The sequence below is a fragment of the Sprattus sprattus genome, assembly GCF_963457725.1.
Source record: "Sprattus sprattus genome assembly, chromosome: 1".
NCBI classification, from domain to species: domain Eukaryota; kingdom Metazoa; phylum Chordata; class Actinopteri; order Clupeiformes; family Clupeidae; genus Sprattus; species Sprattus sprattus.
In genome coordinates, this window is record NC_137920.1 from 53304310 (window position 1) to 53331276 (window position 26967).

The following is a 26967-nucleotide window of genomic DNA, read 5'->3' on the forward strand; positions in this document are numbered from 1 at the left end:
CTACAGCCCGAAGAAGACGGAGCAGAGGAGGAAGACGGAGTAGAGGAGCAGGAGGCCCAAGCCCAGACGCTTGTCCAGCTTCCAGTTGTTCAGATGGATGCTCAGCACCTGCACACCAAGACAAATAGAAAAGGCCATTGTTACTGTCTATGTCTCTCTCTCTCTCCCTCTATGTGTGTGTGTCTTCGTCAGTGCTTTTTCGTTGTGTGTGTGTGTGTCTGTCCGTGTCTGTGTGTATGTGTGTGTGTGTGTGTACCCACCGTGAGGAAGACAGAGGCGAGCAGTAGGACAACTGAGTACACCAGTCCTTTGTTGTTAATGGGTATCTAATGGGAAAGATAGGAGCAACATGGAGCTTACAACCCAATTTACAACCCAATTTGCAGTATCAGAACTGGATCTAAAGTCAGTTCTAGATTAAACGAGTTAAGGGGCATCGTATATGTATAGATTCCATACTGATGAGCCGTAATCCACCACCAGGGTGCGCAAAGCCCACGGGAAGCCCAGTCCAAGCAGGATGTCAAAGATGTTGCTGCCAATGGAGTTGGACACGGCCATGTCCCCCATACCTGAGGACAAAGAGCAGGACAGCTGTGGACAGACTGGTGTGTCTCACTAATATGGGAGAGATCCATCTTAGGTGTGCTTTAAAGGTGTTATATGTAGTTTTTTAATTGTCCTGCATAAAATTGCTTGTAGATCTTACATGACAATGTATCTCTGTGGAAAGATCCCATTTACCTATGTGTTGATCCTTTGATTCTGTTTTTATGCATTCATTTTCACTTTTATGGACAGAACAGAATCAAACGATCCAAAAGGCTGAATCAAACACTGTCAATCAAATGCTTTAAACACTGTCTTTTAAATATTATTGTTGCAAGTCTAGAAACTATTTTGAAAATCAACAAAATATATATTGCATATATATATATATTATACCTTACATACAAAGAAAAGTAAAGGGAAGCCATTTTTCCCAAATGAAAATGAAATAAAAAAGTGATATCTTTTGTAATCCTACCCTGGCGAGCCACGATAAGGCTGGCCATGCAGTCTGGGACGCTGGTACCGGCCGCAAGGAAGGTGATGCCCATGATGTAGTCAGGGATGTCCAGGGTGTCGCTGATGATGGTGACCTGAGCAGCAGCAGAGGTAGAAAACATCTTAAAAACCACACCTGAGATCTGTCTGAGAAGTCTGGATGTCTACATGTTTGGGACCCTTCAAATGCCCCTGTGATGTGCTGTCTTTCATAAGATCATCAAATGGAACCTGATTCTGTGCGGTGTGGAGGAAGCCGTTAGCTAAACATACAGTGTGTTTGCATTTGAGCACTCCATGTCATGAGTGCACAGCGTCCATCAGGCACAGGCCGTACCATCCACACCATGACATAGGAGAAGATGGCAATCCACAGGGTGGAGGCTGCGAAGGTCACCATGAACCAGCGGTGCCAGCGGGGCCACACACAGTTGGGCACGGTGCAGTACAGCAGCACGCCCAGGGGCCACGACACCACCCACTTCACCCGGGCACCGCAGCCACCTGCCAACAACAACATCATGGGCAAGACTTTTAGTGGCCACTCTCAAGTCACACACAGAGGTAACGATCTCGCAAGCACAGCTGCCTGTGTAGTTAACGATTTATCTCTGATTAAAAGATTACCCTGAAAACCTGCATGCAGTCCGGTCTGACACCACTCAGGATTTATTAATTAATGAATCAATTATGTAGGTTCATGTTTGAGGTAAATTGTATTTCTGGAAAACACTGAATCAGACTTTAATGGATAATCAGTGAATTGAAATGTGACATTAAAATGTGACATTTAAATAAACATTCATACTAATTGTGACCTGGAACTGCCCTTTAAAGGGAAACTTTCTGCTTTTTCAACCAGAGCCCTATTTTTGTGTGTTTTTGGGTCCAAACTTTTACTAAGGACAATTAAACGATCAAAATTGGTCCAGTATTGAGTTAGAAAGCTATAACCAGCAACCGCAAAAGAGATACAGTATATAAAGATAGGGATCTGGGGCCGTATTCACAAAGAATCTTAGGGCTAAAAGTAGGTCATAAGTGGCGAATTTAGGAGAAACTCCTAAAAATAATGGGCGTGTCAGTCTTAAATGTAGGACTCCTATTTTTTTTTACTAAGAGCAATTCACAAAATATTTTATCCCTAAAAGTAGCACCTAAGTCTAGGACAGCTTAAAACTCCTCATGAGGACTCCTAAATCACTAAGACCTATTCACAAAAAATCGTAAGATGGCTGCAGCCGACTTGGAATTGATAAAAGACATTGCTTAAACCGTGAAGGTATTAATATTGTCGTAGAATTAGCGCGGGATGCAATGACGCCTTTAAACAACGATGTGTCCCGAAGTGAAATGTTTGGAAACATAAAGATGGCCTATTTGGCTTCGCGGAAAACGCAACTGACGACACTGGGAATCATCAGTCAGCCGTTTAATTCATCAAACTATCAACGCACTGTAGACCCCACATCATCCAACAGTCTATCCAGTTGCTTTTGGACAATCGCCTATTACACAATATCAAAGTAAATTCCATGGCGATCGCAGGAATGTCCAGTGACGGGACACACATTACAATAATTCGTCCACCGTGGCCTGGATGTACCGATGACTCGTGCATTTCAACGGAAAGCGGTCGCAGGTTTTTGAGAACTTACCAGTTGGATGCCGCTGGGGTGACAGTGGCTATTGGTCCTGGGACCAGTAGGCTTTCGCTTAGGCTATACGTTTCACGTTCGTTTCGCTTTGATCAATTAAGATTGGAGGGCTTAAAGGGCCGCATGTGCTGGTATTTGAAGTGGTCAAGGGCTGGAAATATAATAGCCTTACAGTTTGCTGGGTGCTTTAATTATTACTGCCTTGATTACATGCAATTGCCATATTTTATATTGATCGCTTTATATTTCTCTTAACGTGCAAAGTGTCATTCCCGTTGGATGCACAAACTTGTCATCATGCGTGTGCATTCTGCTAACTGCACTGTCCATAACTATTTAATATGACTTAATTTGAAGCCTAGGTTATTCTCTTATTTTCAGTCGATATAGTGGGATTGTTAGAGAGACGTCACGAATGAGTTTTTAATGAGAGAGCCTGTCAACAACCAATCACCGTCCTCACCCCTTCTAAACTCGTGCATGAGAAGCGACGTCATCCATAGCAACGGAGTTTTTATCTTAAGCTTAGGAGTTGGTATTATCCTTAGTATGAATAGGTCTCAGAGCCGTTGTGAATCACTTTTAAGAAATTACTCCTACGTAAAAGGTTTTAGCGCGAGTTAGGAGCACTCCTAGTGGTAAGATAAAAGGCTTTGTGAATACGGCCCCTGATGTAAATGCATGCCCAGTGGGTTTACATTGTATAGCTGTTTTGTTGTTGCCGGTTATAGCATCCTCACTCAATACTGGACCGATTTTGTTCGTTAATTGTTCTTAATAAAAGTTTGGACCTCGAAATAGGGCCCAGGTTGAAAAAAATCACAAAGTCTCAGTTGCAGTTTCATACTAATCTAGTTCATGTATGATAACATGTACAGCAAACACAGATAGATAGGCATTCCCCCACCTGGCCACTTCAAAGGCATGAATGGCCCATCTCCCCCGTCATCCTCCTCCTCCTCTGGCTGGGCGCTGTCTCCTTTCCCTGCCCTCTCTCCATCTGCAGCATCCTCCAGGGCCTGTCGATCCACGCTCCCCCCATTCTGCATGGCTCCAGAGCACAAGCCTTTCACGGGGGTGTCCCCTTCCCCCGTCTCCTTGATCAGACGCTGCCTCTGAGGGGGGGAACAGAGTACTGGTCACAGACTAACCGAGTACTGGTCACAGACTAACCGAGTACTGGTCACAGACTAACAGAGCACTGGTCACACACTAACAGAGCACTGGTAACACACTAACAGAGCACTGGTCACACACTAACAGAGCACTGGTCACACACTAACAGAGCACTGGTCACACACTAACAGAGCAGTGGTCACACACTAACAGAGCACTGGTCACAGACTAAGGCCAAGGCCAGACTAAGCCGATTTTCATACTTTCCGGAACGAATTCGGGGTTAGTCAATCGCGGCCAGACAAAGCTGTGCTGCGCTGTTCTACGGCCACACACACCCATTGAAACTGGTGAATATGCTGTAGTACATATGCAAGGCCTGTTGGTGGCGCTGTGAAGGGTGCTACCGGAAATGGAGAAGAAGACTCGGAGAAGAAGACGACGACAAGTTAACAACTAGTTAAGTTAGTGACAGTTCAGTTTGTCGCCAAGTAGTTGACCATATACTGTGCCTTATACATTTCCTATGCTTAAATCATCATTGTTCGACCTGTATGTGATGCATTATGTGCATACCTAATGAAAGTAAGGGTTTTCATGAAGTTGCTACTGTGATAGATCGTGGGCCCTATCTTGCACCCAGCGCAAGTGACATTGTCACCGACGCAAGTATCATTCCTATCTTGCACCCGGCGCACAGCGCGATTTTCCCTCCAGAGGTCCGCTTCGAAATTAACTTGCGTCGACATGGGCGGGGGCGGAACAGAGAAGGCGTTTCTCTGGCGCAAGTGGTATTTTGCAGTTTTCAAAACAACGCCGTGCGCCGTGCGCCATTGACCAAAAAAAAGCTGGTCTAATGTGAGGCGCAATGTCTAAAGTCTGTAACGCGTATTCAGAACGCTATTTTAAGGGCGCATGTGCTTGCCTGCACAGTATAGGACCTGTAGGCTACACTTTACTTCTGTCGTCTTCACGAGAGATTTACACCAATTGTTTGGCAAGCCATATATAATTACAAGGAAAATAAAGTATTTACCACATGAGGAAATCATTGTGATATCCGTATCCAAGACATTTAAAAACTAGGCATACATCTAGCGTACACAATTGACCCAAATGATTCAGGTTAATTGAAGCTGCGTGACATTTGATTTATTGTATGGCTTTGTTGCATTTATTTAATGCCAGTATTATTATAAATCTTGTAAACTCATCTCTGTGTATGTGGACTTTATTTATGTACCTTGGGTTTGGTCAGCTGGTGCACTGGCTTGGGTGCCGATTTCCATGCCCCCAAATCCCTGCACGCTCTCAGGCGTGAGGGTAGACGTGGCGATGTCCTCTGCTGCCGTCAGATCCTGGGTCGAGGCAGATCCACCTCCCGTGAAGGCACGAGAACGTGTGTTACCTTCCAGCTTGGATGTCCCACGTCTCCGGACGTCATTATAGCGTTTTCGGCAACGTTTTCGGGTGCCCCGTTGCAGAAACAATCACGGCAATATCTTGACATGCTTGCTTGACTTTGCTTACTTTTGGAGGGTTTCTCGCATCCCCATATATATCTATCTCCCGGCTTTCTACAAAGCCATACAATAAATCAAATGTCACGCAGCTTCAATTAAGCTGAATCATTTGGGTCAATGTGTAGGCTACATGTATGCTTATTTTTTAAAATATCTTGGATATGGATTTCACAATGATTTCCTCAAGTGGTAAATACTTTATTTTCCTTGTAATTATATATGGCTTGCCAAAAAATTGGTGTAAATCTCACGTCGGTCTCCTCGGCTGTGAACTTCTCCGGTCTTCCACCAGGTAATTCCGCCATCAAAATAACAAGCCGCTATGGACTATGCGCTTCTCGCTCTTAAAGGGAATGTGAAATGACGCTCCGATTGGTTTATTGCATATTACGCCCAAACCACACCTATGGCTGAGTAACCTCCTTTGGACCAACCCTTTTGACACTTGCGCTGGACGCAAGTGTGTTTTTTCCGCCGTTAAAATAGCAACTGCGCCATAGAGCCGCCCACACAGCTACTTGCGCTTGGCGCCGTCCTACTTGCGTTTCTGATCGGCAAGATAGGGCCCCGTGTGTATTAAATACCACATTTTGGGCTACCTTCTAGTGCTATTAGTAGTGATTAGCATGCTAAGCGGAGATTTAGCTATGTTCTGTTCTTATGTTGATACGCTGTAATAAAGATGTGTTCAATCCTGCTAAGATTTCGACTGGATGAGATATGAATGAGATCCATGTTGCCTAGTGTAATGTCCACTATTATATGTATCTAGTAATATTAGTTGTGTAATTCAGTGCAGTGCAAATTAGTCCCCATAAAGAAGACTGCTTTGGTAACTCAGTGAATAAAACGTGCCCTTCTTAGATCGTTGTTTGCCAGCCATAAACAGAACAGAAGACTTACATTTTTTTGTTTTTATTGCGATTGGGAAGATGTACGTGACTACTTGACAGCTTCCAGCGTTCACGTGGGATAATTACGTCATCAGATTCGCGGATTCAAACCCGATTTGCGGCCAGACAGGCCCTGATAGCAGGGTAGATTGCAACCTTCCCACTCTGGAGAGGGGATTCTAACCTTGACGGTAAGTGACGCTCCAAATGGCAGATTTATCTGGCCGGGAGGCCAGTTTGTCAAGGTTACGTTCCGGAAAGTATGAAAATCGGCTTAGTCTGGCCTTGGCCTAAGTGACGCTCCAAATGGCAGATTTATCTGGCTGGGAGGCCAGTTTGTCAAGGTTACGTTCCGGAAAGTCACAGACTAACAGTGCACTGGTCACAGACTAACAGAGAACTGGTCACAGACTAACAGAGAACTGGTCACAAACTAACAGAGCACTGGTCACAGACTAACAGAGCACTGGTCACAGACTAACAGAGCACTGGTCACAGACTAACAGACTAACCGAGTACTGGTCACAGACTAACAGAGCACTGGTCACACACTAACAGAGCACTGGTCACACACTAACAGAGCACTGGTCACACACTAACAGAGCACTGGTCACACACTAACAGAGCACTGGTCACAGACTAACAGAGCACTGGTCTCAGACTATGTGAAAGAAGAGTGTGAATAACTGTATTCCTTCCAGCAGGACATGGAGAGGTACAGAAAAAGACAACATTTGGGATCTAAGAGCAGTTTCCAAAAGCATGCTAAGAAGAAATATCAAAGGTTGAATGGATCTCATATGGCGAAGGCCTTACCTCTAGTGTCACAATAACTTAATAATAATATCCCATAATAATTTAGGGATACTTCATCTACCTTCACCTATTAAGCTGCAGTGTAACCTTACACTCCCCTGTGCCCACCTCACTGATGAGCATCCGGCCCGCCATGCTGAGGCGCGTGCGGGGAGAGAAGTGGGGGGTGATCATGATACGCAGGCTGGCGTCGGAGAAGGAGAGCTGGTGGGGGTGGAGGGAGATCAGCTCGTCCACCATCACCACAGCAGAGTCCTGCTCCGAGTTCTGTCCTGCACAGAGGACACGAGAGGCCATGAGAGAGATAGTGAGAGAGACAAGAGAAAGAAAAGAGAGGGAAAGAGAGAGGGAGATATCACTAAGGTGAGAGGCCAGAGAAAAGCAGTCCTCCGCATTTTAATGGCATGCTGAGGTTGTCGAGCTCATTTAACTGGCATTTTATTTTCTTCTGTCGTTTCAAGTTATGACAAGATAGCTGTATATACTGCATGTTTATATGGAATCCATATGGGTTCTTGGGCAGGAAATGTACACATGGTGACTGTGTCTGGGGCATTTTGTATGTGTAGCTTTGACATGTTGAGGGACAATAAAACAGAGTTTGAGCGGAATATAAAACAGACTCTTGGTTCAGCCGGTAAAGACGACGGCGGCTACCATTCTCGGACTGGAGTCTGTATCAGATAATACCGTCACTAACAAAACTGACTGAGTAAGAAATGACGTTGAACTGCAATCACAGTGTAAACAGACCCCAGAACAGATTATCTGTAAGTTAAAAGAGACGAGAAACAGAGCGGACCGTAAGGACATACAGAACACAAGGGGACTGGACAGAATAAACCAGGGACACTTGAGCAAGGGACTTTCCATAGCGAGTTACGTACACAGACAGACAGCATATTATACACAGAGAGCAGCCCAACATATACAGGGTGACACACCATACACACACACACACACACACAAACACGCACGCGCACGCGCACACGCACGCGCACACGGACACGCACACACACATACACACACACACACACACACACTCACACACACACACATACACACACACACACTCACACACACACACACATACATACACATACACAGTACACATACACATACACATACACATACACATACACATACACATACACATACACATACACATACACATACAAATACCCATACACATACACATACACATACACATACACTCACACAAACACACACACACAGACAACACAATGCACTGGTGGAGTGAGGAAGAGACTTCTGAAGTGGAGACACATGAGTCGCCCAGGCAACTAACAGGACAGCGGCGACAGAGATAGGCCTACACCAAAGAGATGCGGTGACAGGCGCCAAGACAAACAGGTCAATAAGATGTCACCCCGATCGACAAAGCAACCAGGGGCCGCTGTCTGAGTGGGTATTACGATAAAAAAACCTGGCCCGGTGTCAGGACACACGATAGATAAGACGGCCCTGGCAGACCGATGCTAATGAGAGGAACCTTTTCCCAGGAGCACCATGGAGGTGTTGCAGGGCACCCCGTCCTCGCCCGTCTGGTCCCGGCGATGGCCGCCACGCACGCAGCAGGACTCCGGACCCCGGCACTGCCGCGTCACGAAACCGGCGAGCTGGGTGTTAAACCTGGGAAAAGATCGACATGAACACTCGTTAGGAAAGAAAACACAAGCAGACACAAGCCTACCGCTCCAGAACAGGCAACAAACCCCAGACCTGAGCTCCGTCTCAGCAAACAATGCAGCCCAACAAGGGGGTTCTGGTGTGTATCAGAACACCATTCTCTTGTGAGAGGGCCTTCATTAGGATAAGTATCTGAGGGGACAGAATAAACTCTCAGCCACATGCGGCAGCCTCAGTCAGTCCAATAATGGCCACTCACTTCATTATAAGAATGTAGACCCCATACATGGACATGAGCAGCATCGATTCCCACCTGGAAGGAGACACAACAGCGTGAGATCTGTGCAGAGATATGGCAAGACAAGACAGAGCCATAAACAGAGAAGCCAGTGTCTCCTGTAACCCCACAGGCAGACCCAATGTTAGTAAACCTTACCAGACAACTTCTGCATCGTAGATAACCTGCAGAACAAACAAAGGTGTAATGTGAGCATTTTTAAATTATCTCTTTGAGATACTAATCTGTGTATATCTCTGAAACAATACATGCCAATGCAGACCAACAGAATTTTCAGACCACCCCTATTATATTAACATAAATGTTAAGAAAATGTCATAATTTTTCATGTAATTTAAAAATCATTCAAAGATATTTATTGTATGATCTCACAATAAATCTATATTTTCAAGATTAAAAAAAATAATAATAATCTAAACCAAGCAGTTTCTTATGGATGTTTGTGGTTGAATGAGGCAAGAAGCTCTTTGCCTACATTGTGCTACTATGAAACCTTTATCACACATGACAAAGACGCTGTGCACTGAGAACCTCAAAGTGGACTCACCAGGATGAGAACCAGCACAGAGATGAGGTAGTACAGCGAGTCCCTGAACAGAGACCACCAGGTCAGTACCACCACCTGCATCGGTCAGGGAGAGAAACAGAGAAAGGCCCTGCTGATCAACCAACAGCACCCTGGAGCCAATGCACACGGCCCCCCTCACAAACCACAGTGCCAACGGCCTTTTTGTCCAGGTGAGTGTGTGTGTGTGTGTAAGTAAGTAAGTGTGTGTGTTTGATTATGTTAATAGAATAGCTGTTAGTTGTGATGGTAGCAGCCATGGCTTTGTGATGCCCTTTTCAGTGCAATAAAATGCTGGCTGCATACCTGTCCAGCAAAGATACCACAGAGGCCTATTATGACCAGGATGTTGAAGACTGCAGACCCCACAATGGTACCAACCCCCACATCTCCTTTGGTGATGAACACACCTGGTATGGGCAGAAACATATTTATTCAACACAGGTCCTCCTGTGCTTCAGTCATTCAAAGACAGGAACTATTGTGATACATTCCAAGATGTCCAAGCTGACATCTAGTGGCCTCATCTTGAAATTCAGAAAGCTGTCCAAAATTACATTAGTACAAAGCAGTAGCCTATCTGACACATCAGGTGATCAACAGGTGACACAGAGCCGGGCTAAGGCCTTGCTAGTACTTGCCTACTGACAGAAGTAGATGGTGAGCTAACTGAAGGTCTACTGACCAATGAGAGGTGAGCTAACTGAAGGTCTACTGACCAATGAGAGAGGTGAAGAGTTCTGGGGCAGAGCTTCCTGCAGCCATGAAGGTGGCCCCTGCTACGTCCTCACTGAGTTGCAGGTTCTGACAGACAAGAGAAGAACGTTAGCGGTTACACAATAACAACAACAAACAGGTTTCAAATTAATGAGTTTTATCATTGGCCCTCATCATTATGAAGTCCTTGGTGAGAGCGATGCTCATCTTGACTGCTGATACTGCCTACGGCTCTGTTTAATCTAGTAGGGGAGCTTGGTTTTGCAAATGCGGATAATGAGGATTTTGCCTTCTCAGTTTTTGGCTAGAAATAGCAGCATATGGCCTCCAACTATTTCTGTCTTTGCACTTGATTAGCGTTCGTTCTCACCTCAGATATTTTCTCCAGGGAAGGGACGAAGAAGTCATCGCAGACTATAGCAAGAGCATAGAACATGTAGATGGCCTGGGGGGGGGGGGGGGGGGGGGGCAGAGAAGGGGAAGGGGAAAAAGAGCAACCATTGAGAGAAAAACAGGAGACTTTAAATAAATACACTGTGTGAAACTCTATTTTCCTATCAATCAACCCGCTGATTAATCATGCTTATTACAAACTCAGTAATGTCAGTAATGCGATGCATTGGATAAAAAGTCTTTCAGAAGGAGGTATCTGAGGTCTCAGATCTCTATGTGCTAGACGTGGCGGCAAGGTGTTTCCTGTATCTGTCAAGCTGCAGCATGTCTGATGTGTTAAGCCACTGATCTTGTATGGGATTTGTGATATGTGACACATGAAATGCTGTAAAGAGTGTGAATATCTCTGTCTCTGAGTATATGTCTGTGTATATGTCTCTCTGTGTGTGTGTGTGTGTGTGTGTGTGTGTGTGTGTGTGTGTGTGTGTGTGTGTGTGTGTGTGTGTGTGTGTGTGTGTGTGTGTGTGTGTGTGTGTGTATGTGTGTGTGTGTGTGTGTGTGTGTTTGAGTGTGTGTGTGTGTGTGTGTGTGTGTGTGTGTGTGTGTGTGTGTGTGTGTGTGTGTGTGTGTGTGTACGCGGGTGTGTATGTGTGTGTGTGTGATGAGCAGATAAAATGATGCATGTTGTTGTTGTGTGATGGGGGGGTGACCTTTGAGGTGGGTCACACACACACACATCGGAGGAGGATGACCAAAGTGAGAGCACTCACACCCACACCCACACCCACACACACACACACACACACACACACACACACACACACACACACACACACACACACACACACACACACACTCACACACACACACATCAGAGGAGGAGGACCAAAAGGAGAGCACTCACACACAGCACGTGCAGAAGAACCGCCCCCTTCCTTCGCTGCTCCTTTGTGAAGATGTCCTGAGGGAACTCACTGATGGCTGAGAAGAACAAGGAGAGAGAGACAGAGGGAAAGATAGGGAGAGGGAGAGAGAGGGAGAGAGAGAGGGAGAGAAACAGATATAGACTTTTAAAAACCTTTATTGAAAAGCCATCAAACACATAAATCCGACTGTATCACCAGCTAAATACAAACCTAGCAGAGTCATTAATGGTGACTATTTTCCCCCCAGCACTCTGAAAGCGAGATGTCTGTCTGTCAATAAAACCCACACTCAACCCCTCCTCTCGTCTCCACCAAAGACTTAAACCAAGCTGTCCGTTTCTTGGCCTTCATTTTTCCATTTTAGGATGGACACTTGGCCTGTCCCACCAAAAAGTTAGCCAACACAAATCGCCTGTCTAGTCTGTCTGTAACTACAACCAGATACAAACAACAGAGTGAGACAGAAAGAGAGAGAGAGAGAGAGAGAGAGAGAAAGACAGAAAAGCAGCAGTAGCAGTAGCATTTAACAGACTCTTCATGTGTTTATTATTAGAATATCAGTCCAATGAGACATTCTGGTCTTCAAGTCATTAGTGCATAATGCATTCATACCTCCATTCATGGCAGGTAACTCAAATCATACCCATGCACAGGTTCAGTATGGCAACTGTTCACAAGGGAACAGATACCGTACCGGTATTCTCCTTGACAAAATTAACCCTTTTCAGTCATCCTTCACATGGTCAAGACTTAACACTTTAGACTTCAGCTTAGGCTATAGACTTATGCAGCATAACGCAAACGTATCAAACCAAATGATCAAATGCTACACTAACACTAACATTCTTGAAGCTTTCATGTTGTGATGGCTGTGCTCAAGTACTAAGAAGCAATCTGTCTCAGTCTTGAAGATGTGTGTGTGCGTGTGCTTCAAATGTGTGTTATCAGGTGACTTTTAGCATATGCGCCTCTCCTCGAACCCACCCCCCCTTGAGCTGTGCTGCGACCGCAGTCTTGGGAACTGAGGGGCAGAACCAAATCACACAGTGAAGCAGAGGGGAAAATGAACTTTAACGACCGGCGAGCCCATGCTATTTATAGCAGCACTGCAGCTCGCGTCGGCACAGCCCCCCCCCCCCCCCCCTCCCACCCCAGCCCCCCTCGCCTGAGACCCCCGTCTTTGCCGTCACAGAGAGGCACGGCCAGCAAATGTAACCACTAACCCAGGCCTCCCTGTAGGGAGAGAAAAAAGGGGCCGATGTTATGTGATCAAAAGAGAGTAGTTCCTGATCTCGGTGTCCGTACGGAATACAGGGACTCCGGTAAATGAGACGATGTCATATGGCCACTGGGGGAACAGTGGAGCGGTATGCCTTGGTATGTATGTGAACATGTGCACAGGCAAATGGGATATGGGAGGCTTATGGCTAATGCGTATAGTAATAAGATGCATATTGGTTGGGATTTCTCAAAACTGTTAATTCTCCAAAACAAAATAAATCAAGGCCACTTGTTGTACAGCATTGGCCTGAAGTAAGAAAAAACAGACAGGTTCAGGGAACCGGAAGAGGGAGGAGAGAGAGTAGAGTGAGGGGTTAAACAACTCCATGGTAGTGTGAGCACGCACCCCCAGACTGCCGTGGGAGATGCAGAAAACGTGTCTAACCACACAGTCCTCTTTTATCATTTCACCGTATCTCGTCTGGAAGAAAAACACCCCACACACTACAAGGACATCTGCAGTCTCCAGTTCCTTCCTTTCATACTCATCCTGGAGTTTAGCTTTAAAAGGACAGCAGCAGCACAGATGGAAACCTGCCACATGTCTTCAGGACTACACCCCCAACACCCAACCCCCCACCCCTGCACACACACAAACACACACACACTCACACACACACTCACACACTAACACACTCACACACACTTACCCCCCCCCCCCCCCCCCACACACACACTCACACACACACACACAGAAAAAGAATTGAATAGTGACCTGAAACTGTATGCAAATTTCGCAGGCTAAGAAGATAGGGCTTAGATGAAGGTTCTGACAAGAGGCTTTAGCAAAAGCAGTTGCCATGGAGACCCTCTCCCACAGGGCAGCGTTTTTTGTTGATTGGCAGCGGCGGGAAGCCAATGGCAGTAGCGTGAACAGAGTGAGAAAGGGGGTGGGAAGATGTGTCTTTCCCATGGACTTAATTTATGGAATATGGAAAAAAAGACAGAGAAAGAGAGAGAGAGAGAGAGAGAGAGAGAGAGAGCGCTCAGAATGACAGACAGCGCAGAAGCACAATTTCTAAAAATATGTATTTTTCCTTGCCAACTCTCAGGAGAGGACCGAGAGAGAGAGAGAGAGAGAGAGAGAGAGAGAGAGAGAGAGAGATCGAGCAAGAGAGAGCGAGAGAGAGACAAAACAGTGCAGGGAGCCGGCATACATGAGACGTAGTGGAAAGGATTCTCACTGTGAGGGTGCACTGCTCCAACTCTCTCAGCCAGGCTCTTGCCAGCCTTGCAGCAGAGCACCACTGACTAAACAGGGCTCAGCATCGCTGCTGTAACAATGAGGCGCCCAGGATCAGACGCCATGTGAGCTGCAGCCTGCATACCTCGGCGGCCATTTACACATTAAACAGTCTCAGTGGCCTGCCACCAAGCACCACCTAGGGCATGCTGTCAGGCTGGGTTTGTGTCAGGGCCACGTTCGCCTACCCCCCGCCCCCCCCCCAACCCCTCCGGCTCCTGATGGCCCGAGCGTAGTGTGAGGGCATGTGTCCGAGCCTCTGCGTGCCAGCGTCACTCACGCTGGTGCGGGCTGGTGGCCCGTGGTGTGTGCCCACGTGGAACTGCCGAGGCCACTAGGGCCACTGCTGCCATCGCCACCGTCACCACTTCCAACATCGCTGCCGCCGCCACGCATTTCAAAGCCGAGGGGGAGGAGGGAGCAACAGCTGCACTCCCACGTGGCCTCGTAACCATGACTACGACCGGTCGGTCGCCCTCACGGTGGCACTGCTCTGTCCGGGGCAGACTGAGATTTTTTACGCTGATCCAGGTTCTTTCTTCCCAGTGCTGATCCAAGTAGAGTGGGGAGTCGGGGTCGCTGTAAAGTGGAATCATTGGTGCAGAAGTGTGTTACTGTGTGCTTGTTTTTGCGTTTGTTCCTGCAACCTCATGTGAAAGGGCTGCACGGTATTTTGTTTTAAAACACAGCTCTGTACAGAAGACATGTATATCTGTGCCCAGATCTCAGTCCCACGGGTGTGTGTGTGTGTGTTTGTGTGTGTGTGTGTGTGTGTGTGTGTGTGTGTGTGTGTGTGTGTTTGTGAGTGTGAGTGTGTGTGTGTGTGTGTGTGTTTGTGTGTGTGTGTGTGTATGTGTGTGTGAGAGAGAGAGAGAGAGAAAAAAAAAGAGAGAGCGAGAATGAGTGGGAGCAGTGTTATTGATTTTACAATCAGCAGTATCTTGGAATCCAGCTAAGATATTGAGTGAAGAACACGGCAACGCAGTATCAGACACCAGTGGAGAGAGTGGAAAGATCGAGAGAGAACAACATGACAGAGTCTTGTGTTATATATGTCAACAGCAGGCAGCTATTTTTTCCCCATTTTGAGATTGTGTGATATACAGAAAGATTCATTTTTGTCTTTTTGTCCTCTAGGAGTGGTGCACAGTGGTTCAGCATAGAGCTTGGAGCCAACCGACCTGCAGCTGATGAAACCAGGAACTGCCCGCAAACCCCAACAGAGAGAGAAAATCTGTTTTTCACTTGTTCTTGCACTGCCTAGTCGAGCCAGTGAAAATTGAGGTCAATTAAGGTCAATACCTGGCACTCAAAAGGAGCAGAATTAACATAAACCTCCACCCACATTCCCCTGTCACGTGATGCTATCGATCATGAAACAACCTCAGTGTGGGTGGGTAGTGGGCAAAATGACATAGCAGCCGAGATCAGCTAATGCTCCCCATTACTTGATTTCACAAACAAGCTGTATTGAGCATATGATTGTTGGGCACACACAGAAACAAAATGGCCTAATCAGGTTTGTTGTCCCACGCTATGAAACCAGAGATCTACGTACAATGTTATGATAAAACAAAGAAAGAAGCAGAATAGAGATGATGAAGAGAGAGAGAGAGATAGTGAGAGAGAGAGAGAGAGATGAAGAAAAAGCTGCAGACCAGTGAACATACTATATGTATATACATGTATATATATATATATATATATATATATATATATATATATATATTATGGCATGCCGTTCAGGAAATTAACATTTGAATATATATATACAAAAGTCTGAATATATATACAAAACTCTGAATGTATATACAAAAGTCTGAATATATATACAAAACTCTGAATATATTTACAAAACTCTGAATATATATAAAAGTCTAAATATATATACAAAACTCTGAATATATATACAAAAGTCTGAATATATATACAAAACGAAGTCTGAATATATATACGGCAGGGATTCCCAAATCGTTCGGGATTTTGCCTCGTCGGGTGTTTCACAAAACATTATTTCTTCGAGTAACTAAGTGCAGACATCTTTCAGGAAACATACCCATGAACTATGGCTAGCTTGTCAGAATGATCATTCCTAATGCAATATATACCCTTGAAATGGCCAACCTATCTAGGTCATGGTGTGTATTATTTTGTCGAAGGGAAATAGTCAGTAGCAAACACAATTATATGTTTATCCTACATAAACTATGGAAACTATTAAAAAACGATTCAATTCAATGAATAATGTCTTATTTTCATTGGTATATGCAATGAGGAATGCTGGGTAATCATTTTTTATCCAATGTCAAGTCTCTATTTGATCATGTGACGAGACGAAACCATGTATCTCATTTAAACGTAAAAATGTCCTTCGTTAAGTCAAACGATGCAACATGAACGTGTTATTATTGCATTTTTAGCGAGAAATCAATGTTTAATTTTAGCCATAAAACAGAAAAACAGTATTTCATGAAGCAGAAAACAAGGAATTATGAAGGTTTTGACCAGACCCCAGTCAAGTGAATGGGGAACTTGCCTCTAAAAATATCCTTCGTGAAGTCAAACGGTGTAACATAAACGTGTTATTATTGCATTTCTAGTGAGAAATCAATGACAAAATTGAACAATATAACAGAAAAACAGTATTTCATGAAGCAGAAAATACGTAATTACAAACATTTTGGTCCCATTGATTTAATAGGAAGCCCTCAATCCAATATGGCGGACAAGACGGATTGAGCGCTTCAGAGTTCAGAGTTTTGTATATGGGCAATTCTACCGAATTCGTGTAATATGCAGTCCCTCAACAATAAAAACTATTTACAAAACAATTAGGTATTTAGGAATAGATATTTAATTAGAAAATGTTATGGTCTATAAAAATCCAATGCATTACATGAGACAGTGATAAGCTAAATATATACAAAATCATCATTTATAGGTTACTTTCTATTGGGAAGTAGCTGTCCCCAACCCTGACATCTAAATTTCAATGCCTTTAAATAACACTTTTCAATTTTTTTCGATTTTTTTCAATGATTTAATTTCAAAGATCTTTATGATTGGGTTGAAACAGAACATGGAATATTTAGATTTATTGTGGGTTTAATTTTTAAATCAATTAACTATACTCAAAAAATCATGTCCCTAGTTTTCATGTCACTACCGAAGAGTTTTAGTCCATTGGCTGAGCCTGTGTTTTAGCCACGACCCTGCATTTTTGACCATGCAGTGACACTGCATCCCTGTCCCTCATGGTTGAATGGTAAGTAGCTAAATCCCATAGTTTTTATATAAATGTGTTCCAAAGTCTGAAAATCAACCTGTAACCTTAAGAATTGTCACTACCGAAACCCATGTTTTCTTCAATTAAGTAAACCTTTTGGGGTTTCATGCAAAATCTTATGTTTGTATGTGTGTACACCTCTTCAAATATTTGTTTGCAAGCCATGTGCTTGCTAGAATTCTTTATTTATGCTTAAAGTTAGCTAGAATTGTCACTACCGAAACAGTCACTACCGAAACATATGGTAGTGACCTGATGATTTCGGTAGTGACAAAATGAAATGGTAAGTAGTTAAATCCCATAATTTTTAAATAAATGTGTTGTGTGGACTAAAGGGCGGCCCAGAGCACCTTTTGGAAGATTTTGGGAGAGAAATGAACATCCATCCAACAGTGCAGTCACTACCGAAACACTGGATGTCACTACCGAAACAGTGCAGCACTACCGAAACACAGGATGTTTTGTAAAAAATTAAGTACATTGAGTAATCAACTAAAATGTTATGATACGGATTGGATTAATGTATGTTCAATTTCATCAATCAACAACTCTGGAATCAATATGATCAGTATTTTGCATTTTACAAAGAAATATTGCACTTAGATTTTGATGAATTGTATAAATTGAACTTGAAAATTTGGTAAAAAATTCATTTTTATGGATTTCATTGTGAAAACCTTCAAGAAATATTTGTAAAAATACTCTTCAGAGAAGGGAAGGAAACACAATCTGAACAGGTCAATAATAATACTTTTTAACTATAGTAAATGTGATGTTTCGGTAGTGACAATTTTTGGAAGAGGAAAAACATTCCAACACATTCTGAAAATACAATATAAAAATGGACTGTTCTTTTACTAGATATGTGTACTTTAGATATGGTACAATATACATACGGACAAAGTTTTGGGAATAAAACATAAAAAAAATCTAAATATTTCCGACCTGACTTTGCACCAATTCGGTAGAATGGCCCATATATATTCAGACTTCGTTTTGTATATATATTCAGACTTCGTTTTGTATATATATTCAGACTTTTGTATATATAATCAGAGTTTTGTATATATATTCAGACTTTTGTATATATATTCAGAGTTTTGTATATATATATTCAGACTTTTGTATATTCAGAGTTTTGTATATATATTCAGACTTTTGTATATATATTCAGAGTTTTGTATATATATTCAGAGTTTTGTATATATATTCAGACTTTTGTATATATATATTCAGAGTTTTGTGTATATATTCAGAGTTTTGTATATATATTCAGACTTTTGTGTATATTTTCAAATGTTAATTTCCTGAACGGCATGCCATAATATATATATATATATATATATATATAAAAAAACTCAAGAGCCTGATTCCCAAATTTATGCTGAAGGACTGTACTTTCAATGATGATGAATTATTCCCAGCAGGATTTTGAAGGGAAATTTTATTGAAGTATATGCCAGGTTCCCTTTCTCACTGAGCCTAATATACCAAAATATCTTAATGGAAAATTCATCAATTCAATGAAATGGCCCGCTTGCCTGCCAAAATAAGCAAAGCGAGGCAGAGGGAGTATCAGAGCCATCATTATTGACACCTCTAAAAAAAGACAGGTTTTTTTATTGTTGATCTATTCTGTTATACAGGCTGGCATGTCTAAAGCCTGCTCTTTGGGTGCTTAAAATACAGACTTTCAAAATTTAGCATTCAGTTGCCTAGCAACAGCGGCCTCAAATGGTACTCGGCTGAGGACGGGGGCTGCCGTCTCGCTCTTTTTAAGGAAAGCAGACAGCGAGAAAACAAGGGCAAAGAGAGCTGGAGAGAGAGAAAGAAAGAGAGAAAGATCATCCTCCAATCAGTCAGCTAAGATTCCTGGAGGGCAGAATGAGATGCTCGATTAGACTGTACTTACATAATCACCAGGAGTAATTCTACTCAGCGGGGGCACAGATTACTACACTAGTGGCTCAGGGCACTTCTGCCACAAGACTAATAACTGCCAATGAATTGATGATTGCCTTGCTGCCCTCAGAATAGCTTTCCATCATTAGATTTGATTGCCCCCCTCTCCTGGCCGATATTTGAGCACCTTAACAGGAATAACAAATGTGATCACACACTTGACTCTCTCATCATTCTCCTTTTATTGGCCAAACCTTCTCGATTTTGTTTTTTCATTTCACCTTTAGGTACTGTAGGATTCCAACCTGCCATGTATGCCTCTCAAACCATCACCGGAAAAGCCAGCCAAGGGGCGGGGGATATATTGGCCAGGACATGTGAAATCTGGTGGCCATCTCTCGACTCCTCCTACGGTACATCCACATCTTTCTGCTCTCCCATCTACATTTCCCTTGAGGTGACATGTTAGGTTGTAGAGTGCCAGTTTCCCCCTCATTGTATTCATGACGCCCACAGCTAGCTGTCAGGGAAGCTCAAGGGGATGACGAAGTGTACCTTTGATCTAAGCCACTGCCGGAAAGACACACATACACACACGGCAAGGTGTTTTCCCGGGATGACAAATGTTACACAGCCCAGACACGGGCTCTGGCAGGTGAACAGGTTCCCAAACGAGCGCAGCATTGCAGGTGCTCCACTCAAAAACACCGCCCTCATCACGGGTCCCTGGGTACATCTCCAATGGTGGATTAACAGATGCACAAATGTTTGCCAACATGAACACTTGTCATTTTGTGGTTTATTTGGCAACCAAGACAGGATTCTCGTTCCTTTAAGATTTCAAAATAACAGGAAACGGAAGCACTGTGTGATAATCCCTCCGATTCATGTCTGGATACTCTTGTGTTACATTCTAGGTAGCTCTCATAATTGAACTGTGCTGCTGGTTGTTACTGATATTGTCAAGAAGCATCCCTTTGCACGCCTCTGTTGTGGCAAGCCCAGGCTGGACCTCCTTCTTCTGCGCATGAAAAGAAACAGATTCTCTTACACACCCAGGTCTCAGTGCAGAGTCCACAGAGGGCCAACACAGAAATATATGAGCTTTCCTGCCGAGATAATGTTCGCGAGTCTTATCTCAGCGTGGAGAAGCTCTGCGTGGATTGGTCTTTTAATGACCCTGCAGGCCACCTCTGTGTTTACATACTGTTTATCTATTTCCCTCGTTCTTCCATTGCAAAAGCCTGGCATGCTCCTGAAAGCACTCTCTTCTGAATCTCTCCCTAAGTGCCGGCCGCCAAGTTTGTGACGCTCTGTTTACAGAACAGGGATTCCTAACAACCACAAGCACTGGTCCAAGTCGACCTTTGCTGTGTACTTGTAAGGGAGAGGAGGACGGTTGCGTACACATGCGCGCACGTACGCATATGCACACACAGACATACACATATACACACACACACACACACACACAGGCACACAGATACACACACACACACACACACACACACACACACACACACACACATACACACAAATAGACACGGCATCTATCACTTTTATTGCAACCAACTTCATGTTCTGTTTTACTGAATAAGGCAAACAAACAAAATATGACAGTGCATCAACATGTGCAAATATCTCTCCCTGAGCAGACGGCATTGATGGAGGTAGTAAAGTACTGTCTTACAGCACTGGATGTTTTTGGCTTCATTGCCGTATCCTCTGAAAGGGAGGCAGACAGAACAGAGAGGGTGGCAGTCAGATCTCACCTCCTGAGGGCTGTTCTATGGTCTGGTTCTCCTGCAGTATTCTTCGGCTGGACCACTCCTGGCTGGACAGCTCATCTGACTCTGATCTTGAGGATTTTGTATCTGTATTTAAAAAGGGAAAAAGCAGTCAGTCTTAAAATCAAAAGGTGGCAAATGAATAATTACCTGAAGTAATTCTACTCACTTGTAACAATCTTACTGTAGACAGAGTATACCTTAACGTCGCATTTTGAAGAATTGGTCTAAAGATCACAAGCTAACTACCAAAAAAGCATGCAAAAACAGCCTAGTTGGCACTGAAAATAATCTTCGCGACTATGCTAATTGGTGTTTTTTGTCAATATAGTTCGCTATATCAGACTGTGAAAGCTTTTTTTACATTTCACAGGATGTTCTGTCTTGGACCACAGAACTACATTGTGCATTGTCCATCACATGAAGAACTAAAATAGTGTTGTTTTACTGAATGTTTAAAGTGGATGTAATTGCAACAGTAAAAAACAAAGCAAATACATCAGTCACTCCATCTGAGTTAAGGTTCAATAAGCTTTATTTCCATTCCACACAGCTAAGGTGAAAAAATCATCAGAAGCACCTCTGCAGATCAGAGGTACAAGCTCAGGGTCGTGATGACATTGAGCGCATACAGACAGCAGTGTGGAGGACTATCGTTCCTCTTAATCAGCCACGCTCACCCAGCACCCTAAACCATACAATATACTTCACGGCCCACTTTAAACCTGTCCAGGTAACCAGTGACACTTGTTAATTAATTCGGTTCAACTCACAAGCTGGTGTCTCACTTGGCCAAGAATGGCAAAAAAAGGGTGGCTTTCATGTTTGCCAATGATGAGGCTGAGCCTGAAAGATATGAAATTCTAATGAGGCTAGAGGCTGGGCAGACGGCGGTGCATAACACATAGGCGTAATGACAAACACGGGTGTAACATTGTGGTAATGATCATGGCATGGCATTTAAGATTTCATAGTAAGCACACACTAGTTGCTTTGAACCCAGATAAAGAAGATGAACAGGAAGAAGAAGAAGAGGAAGATGAATAAGGAGGAGGAGGAGAATCTCGTTTCTGCATTTTTGAGTATTGTCACGAATCAACAATGGCCTCATCTCTCTGCCTGCGCACTTGATATTCCATCATGTGAAATCATCTAAGAGGCAGGCGGGACGGCTTTAAGTCAGTGCCAAAGGGGAAAAAATAACACAAACTGCTGTAAGGTGTTAACATTGATGAACTGTCCATGAAAGTGGATGGATATTGTAACATTTGAATAGTAGCTTAATGATCTCAGTCCATCCATCTGATTTGAATGGAAAGAGCAATAATGTGAGCCTGTGGAGCCTGATAACAATGGAGTTGATGAATTTTGAGAGCACAATGAGAGAGCAGACAGGAGACTGGTGATTGCCAGAGTCCCTGCCTGCAGTAACTGCAGTGAGTATTACCTCACCAAGTGTACATAAACCTCACCAAGTTTTCTGAATATTTTATAAGGCACTACACACACTGGACCACAGCCAGACCAAAGCTTTCACACACTGAATCATATAGAGAAGGTCAACTCACTACTCTCTGTTCACACACACACAAACACACATACACACACTCACACACACACACACACACACACACACACACACACTCTCTCTCTCACACACACACACACACTCTCTCTCTCTCACACACACACACACACACACACACACACACACACACACCTTCAGCCACCTCCTGACTTTTTTCTCTTTACTGGCTTAAATCAAAAGGATAAGCTGATCACCTGTGGATTTATTGTTGAGGTTCTTTGTCAGGTCCTAATTAAAGAGAACCGATAATGGAAAGCAGCAGGAGCTGTGAGAACACAAACTAAGACTCCAGAGACACACTAATCCAAACGCTAATCATCAGTCTCTCTCTCTCTCTTTCTCTCTCTCTTAGTTATTTGTACTCTTTCTTTCACTCTCTTGCTCGCCAACTTTCCAAGAAATGCCAATAGTGCCGTGATCTATCGATAAACCTTCTGACATTCTTTGTATGTCAAAAGCCAAGGTTGTGCCATCCCATTTTCTTTTTAATCATGGGTTTGCAGTGTGACTTTACATTGTGCCTTCAATAAGAATGTCCATCACTGAGTGCAATCCTACAATAACCCAGTGAGGTGAAGGGAGGACTGCGGAGGGTGGATGATTGTGGTCCTGTGGTCTCAGGATGCAAGTGGAGCACTGACACAGAAGGTGTTTTAATGGTATGACGCAGGTGTGAGAATCTGAGGATGGAGAGCTGTGGGTATGGAGAACCAAAAATACCTTCATATCTAAACCAAACCCAATTTTTGTCGCCAAAATGAAAAACCTCCCTTTAAAATTGTACATTATATGTCTCCGTGGGTGCTTTATTAAAACCTGAATTTCATTAATACTTGTTTTCTTTACCAAATAGAATTTAGTTGTCACACAATTTAGGCTACTGGTAATTATAAAGTCTTGTTAATGCATGTTTTTTAGATGGTCATTGAAGTTTTGTGCAGTGTTTAGTTACACTGGTAGGCGTATGGGTATGGGTTTTATTTTTTGTATTATTTTGAGATTACTCACCTGTCAGGTACATGACCTGTGCGAACCAGACGACCGCGAGCAGTGCAAGTCCGCAGCAGCAGAACCGCTGGACCGGACGCCGTCTTCTGGTCCTGAACGCCGCCTTCATCCCAACGTCTCTTTCAGTTACTCCCGTAGGAACATAGCCTATCTGATACAGCAAGAGGCAGTTCCGTTCCCACTCTGGAGCCTTTCTCACGGCTCTTCCTGGAAACTTCACTTCTCAGTTAGCTGTTTCTGTGCTGTATATTTTTTATTCATACATCCCTCTCTTCATTCGTTTCACAGTGTTTCAATCTATCACATCGCATTGTTCCGAGTAAATCCAATCAGATTACCATGTCGTTTGTTTTATGAAGCAACAGTCGGACCTAGCATAAAATATGCATGTTTAACAAGCTACAATTGCAGATGCAGATTTACTCACATATCAACGGGTCAGAGTCCATGTAGTGAATCGGTTATCTCTCTCTCTCTCTCCCTCCTTCTCTCTCTCCCCTTACTCTACTCACACACCATTACCGCCCCTGCGCTTAGGTCGTGCCAATGGTCGGGTTCCCGTTGCAAGCGAATTTAGGATTCCACTAGGCGGCGACAGGAAAGCCATTTGTAAAGGAAAATATCAAACGAGGTCTAAACTACCTGGTAAGATACAATTTACCAGTCATTGTGTTCAGCGTGAATCTACCTCAGATAATTTATTACATGTTATTAAAGGCGTGTTTGATATGCATTGAATCAATCTCATTGGACATAACCTACAATTCAATTAATTTAAATTAATCACAGAAAATTCCTGCCCCATGCTAGAGGCTACTGAGAAATTCTCTCTCTTCCTTTCTCTCTCCCGCTCTGTCTCTCTCTCTATTTCTCTCTCTCTCTTTCTCATACCCACCGTGCCTGTGTTTACAGAACATTGGTGACTCAAACCCGTTAAGCTCTTGATCCATGTCTGAGGCACGTTTCACTCTGGCCTCTGTAGAGATCCAGCACGGCTCTCCAGACCCAAATAAAGACATAAGCCAGGGGTATTGTTGTCAACCGCAGCACCACAGGTGTCAGGGCACGAAAGATAGAGTACTGTGCTGAACACGGTTGTTTAGTAAAGCCTTCCAGAAGATATAATCCAGGGAAGTGTTTACGTTGTGTTGCTTTAAGGTAAAATGAATAGTTTTCATACAGTAGATGATAATCCGCTTTTGAAATGAATTTAACCTGATGGCCAGTCCGAGGTGTATCAGCTTCTGGTGAGTGTCTCTCTGCGTGTTTGATGGGCCTGAGAATCTTTTAAAGATGTAATCAACCTGCCGGGAGTAAAGATGGCTACGTCTGTGCACAGTGAACATTTTCCTTTGATGCACCACATCAATATTTATGCCACCAAGAGAAGGGTCTACTGCATGTTGTTGACACAAATCCTGGCATCAACTCTTGTTTAAGTCTTCAGGCTCATCCCGACAGAACATTACTGCCTGGATGAAATAATCATTCGGTTATTGCCTAAATACCAGTATAGACCACATTCAATTCATTAGGTCTTTAATCTTTAATTACAGCAGTGTTTTAGAACAGACGCTTTAACCTAAAAGGGATATACTACAGTTAAAAGTGTGGAGAGATTTACCACTGGTTGCTGTGTGGTCCGTTGGTGTGATCACTGCATACACAGCTATGCTGGCTGATTGAGGTGAGGTGAGGTGTCCATGTCTAGATGCCATTCTATAAAAGCCTGACAGGTGCCGTGAGGAACCCAAAATGCTGGCCTCCATCATCGGTGTTCCCTGCAACTGTTGCTACTGCGATTTGAACTCATTCAAGAGTAGAAGTGCAGCAAATGCTATTCTGCACAATTCAAACACTTTCTACATTATCATATCAATGGGATTTGATGCTGCCGTGATGTTTGATTTCATCTTTCTGTCTGATGTAGGAGAGAGTGCTCCCAGCTTTGAAGTCTAGGCCCAGTGTTCAGTGCAGCATCAACATCTGATTAGCCCCAGCCCATTTGGAGAGGCAGTTTGTGCTGGATTGAGGGGGGATATAATTACTGAGCTGTGATGGGATCTAAATGTATGAACAGGGGCTCTGTTTGTTCAAAACACACAAAGGCACATTTGACAAAGTTCAAAAACACAGGCGGGATATTTGTACAGATACAGGATCGTTTTTATTGCCAGGAGCCCCCCAGTCTAATACATGTACAACACTTCAATGAGTTTCCTCATCCCTTCGCAGACATACAGAGAACTAATTGGACAGATTTCATACTGTTGTCGGGTCCACCGCCTGTGAACCTGGTCTCCTCCACTGTGCTGCAGACCTCAGGACTGAGTGCACGGTAGAGTAGTTTGCAGTACAGTGTATAAATGACAGTGTACATTTGTGTGTCTGTGTGTTGGCGTGTTTGTAAGTGTGTGTGTTTGGGTGGTATGGGTGTCACACGTTGTGACTGAGGCAATCTCAGCTCCTCCCTCATGAGCGTGACTGACAACACCTTTGCCCGCCGCGCAAAGCCACACAACGACACGTCCCAGCAGCCCCTGCAACGACCCCCCCCCCCCCCCCCCCCCCCCCCCCCCCCCCCCAGGGGGGCAAGGGCCTTGTGGATGTATCGCCACCTTCGTCATCACCATCATCATCCACCACTGAGAAGCCTCCCTGGGTTATGCTGAGGTACTGCACTCAGTGAGGAGTGCAAGGTGTTCCTGTAACAAAATGTCCGCTGAGCGCAGTTTAAACAGAGACGAGGGAGAATGACAGGAACGAAAAAACAACAACCAACACAAACTGTTGCATGATGTGAAGAAGGAAAACATTAAACCAGACACGCAGTCAACGACCTTTTAGTAGTTGAGATAAGGGTCAATTCACGGGGATTAAAAACTGGATCTGAGATGAGGCTTTGTACCCGCTCTGTGAGAAGGTCAAATTCCTGGCAGGTTCTTCTGGAGTTTTGACACTTCTGCTTGTTAAGTTTCCTTTAACAGCATTCGCACTTCCCTACTTAGTGGGATTTCGTCACCTATGGACTTTTAAAGTGCACAAAATGCAAATGTGTGTTGTTTTGCAAAGATCACACTTAATCAGATGAGCATCTGTAATAACATAACATGACAACACTGGATCAAAAAGTCCACAAAGCTCCAAAAAGTCAAACATAGCTTAAACAGGATGTGTTTGTGACCCAAGGAACTGCTTTTAATACCTTGACCACACATTGAAAAGAAAATGCATGGGTATCAACAATGAGATGAACACAATCTTGAAATA

General features: G+C 43.9%; 1 protein-coding gene across 1 annotated transcript; it reads right to left on the reverse strand.

The window, feature by feature from the left end:
- On the reverse strand, positions 1-23806 carry LOC308375969 (sodium/potassium/calcium exchanger 3; the record flags this gene model as incomplete). Its single annotated transcript, XM_080852196.1, has 17 exons — positions 1-108; positions 261-326; positions 460-572; positions 1028-1142; positions 1385-1551; positions 3613-3820; positions 7162-7325; positions 8567-8706; positions 8963-9016; positions 9140-9165; positions 9549-9623; positions 9873-9976; positions 10286-10370; positions 10654-10728; positions 11581-11657; positions 21087-21188; positions 23698-23806. The coding sequence occupies 17 exons, from the start codon at positions 23804-23806 to the stop codon at positions 1-3; spliced, it is 1788 nt and encodes a 595-aa protein (XP_080708322.1).
- Positions 23807-26967: the final 3161 nt, after the last annotated feature.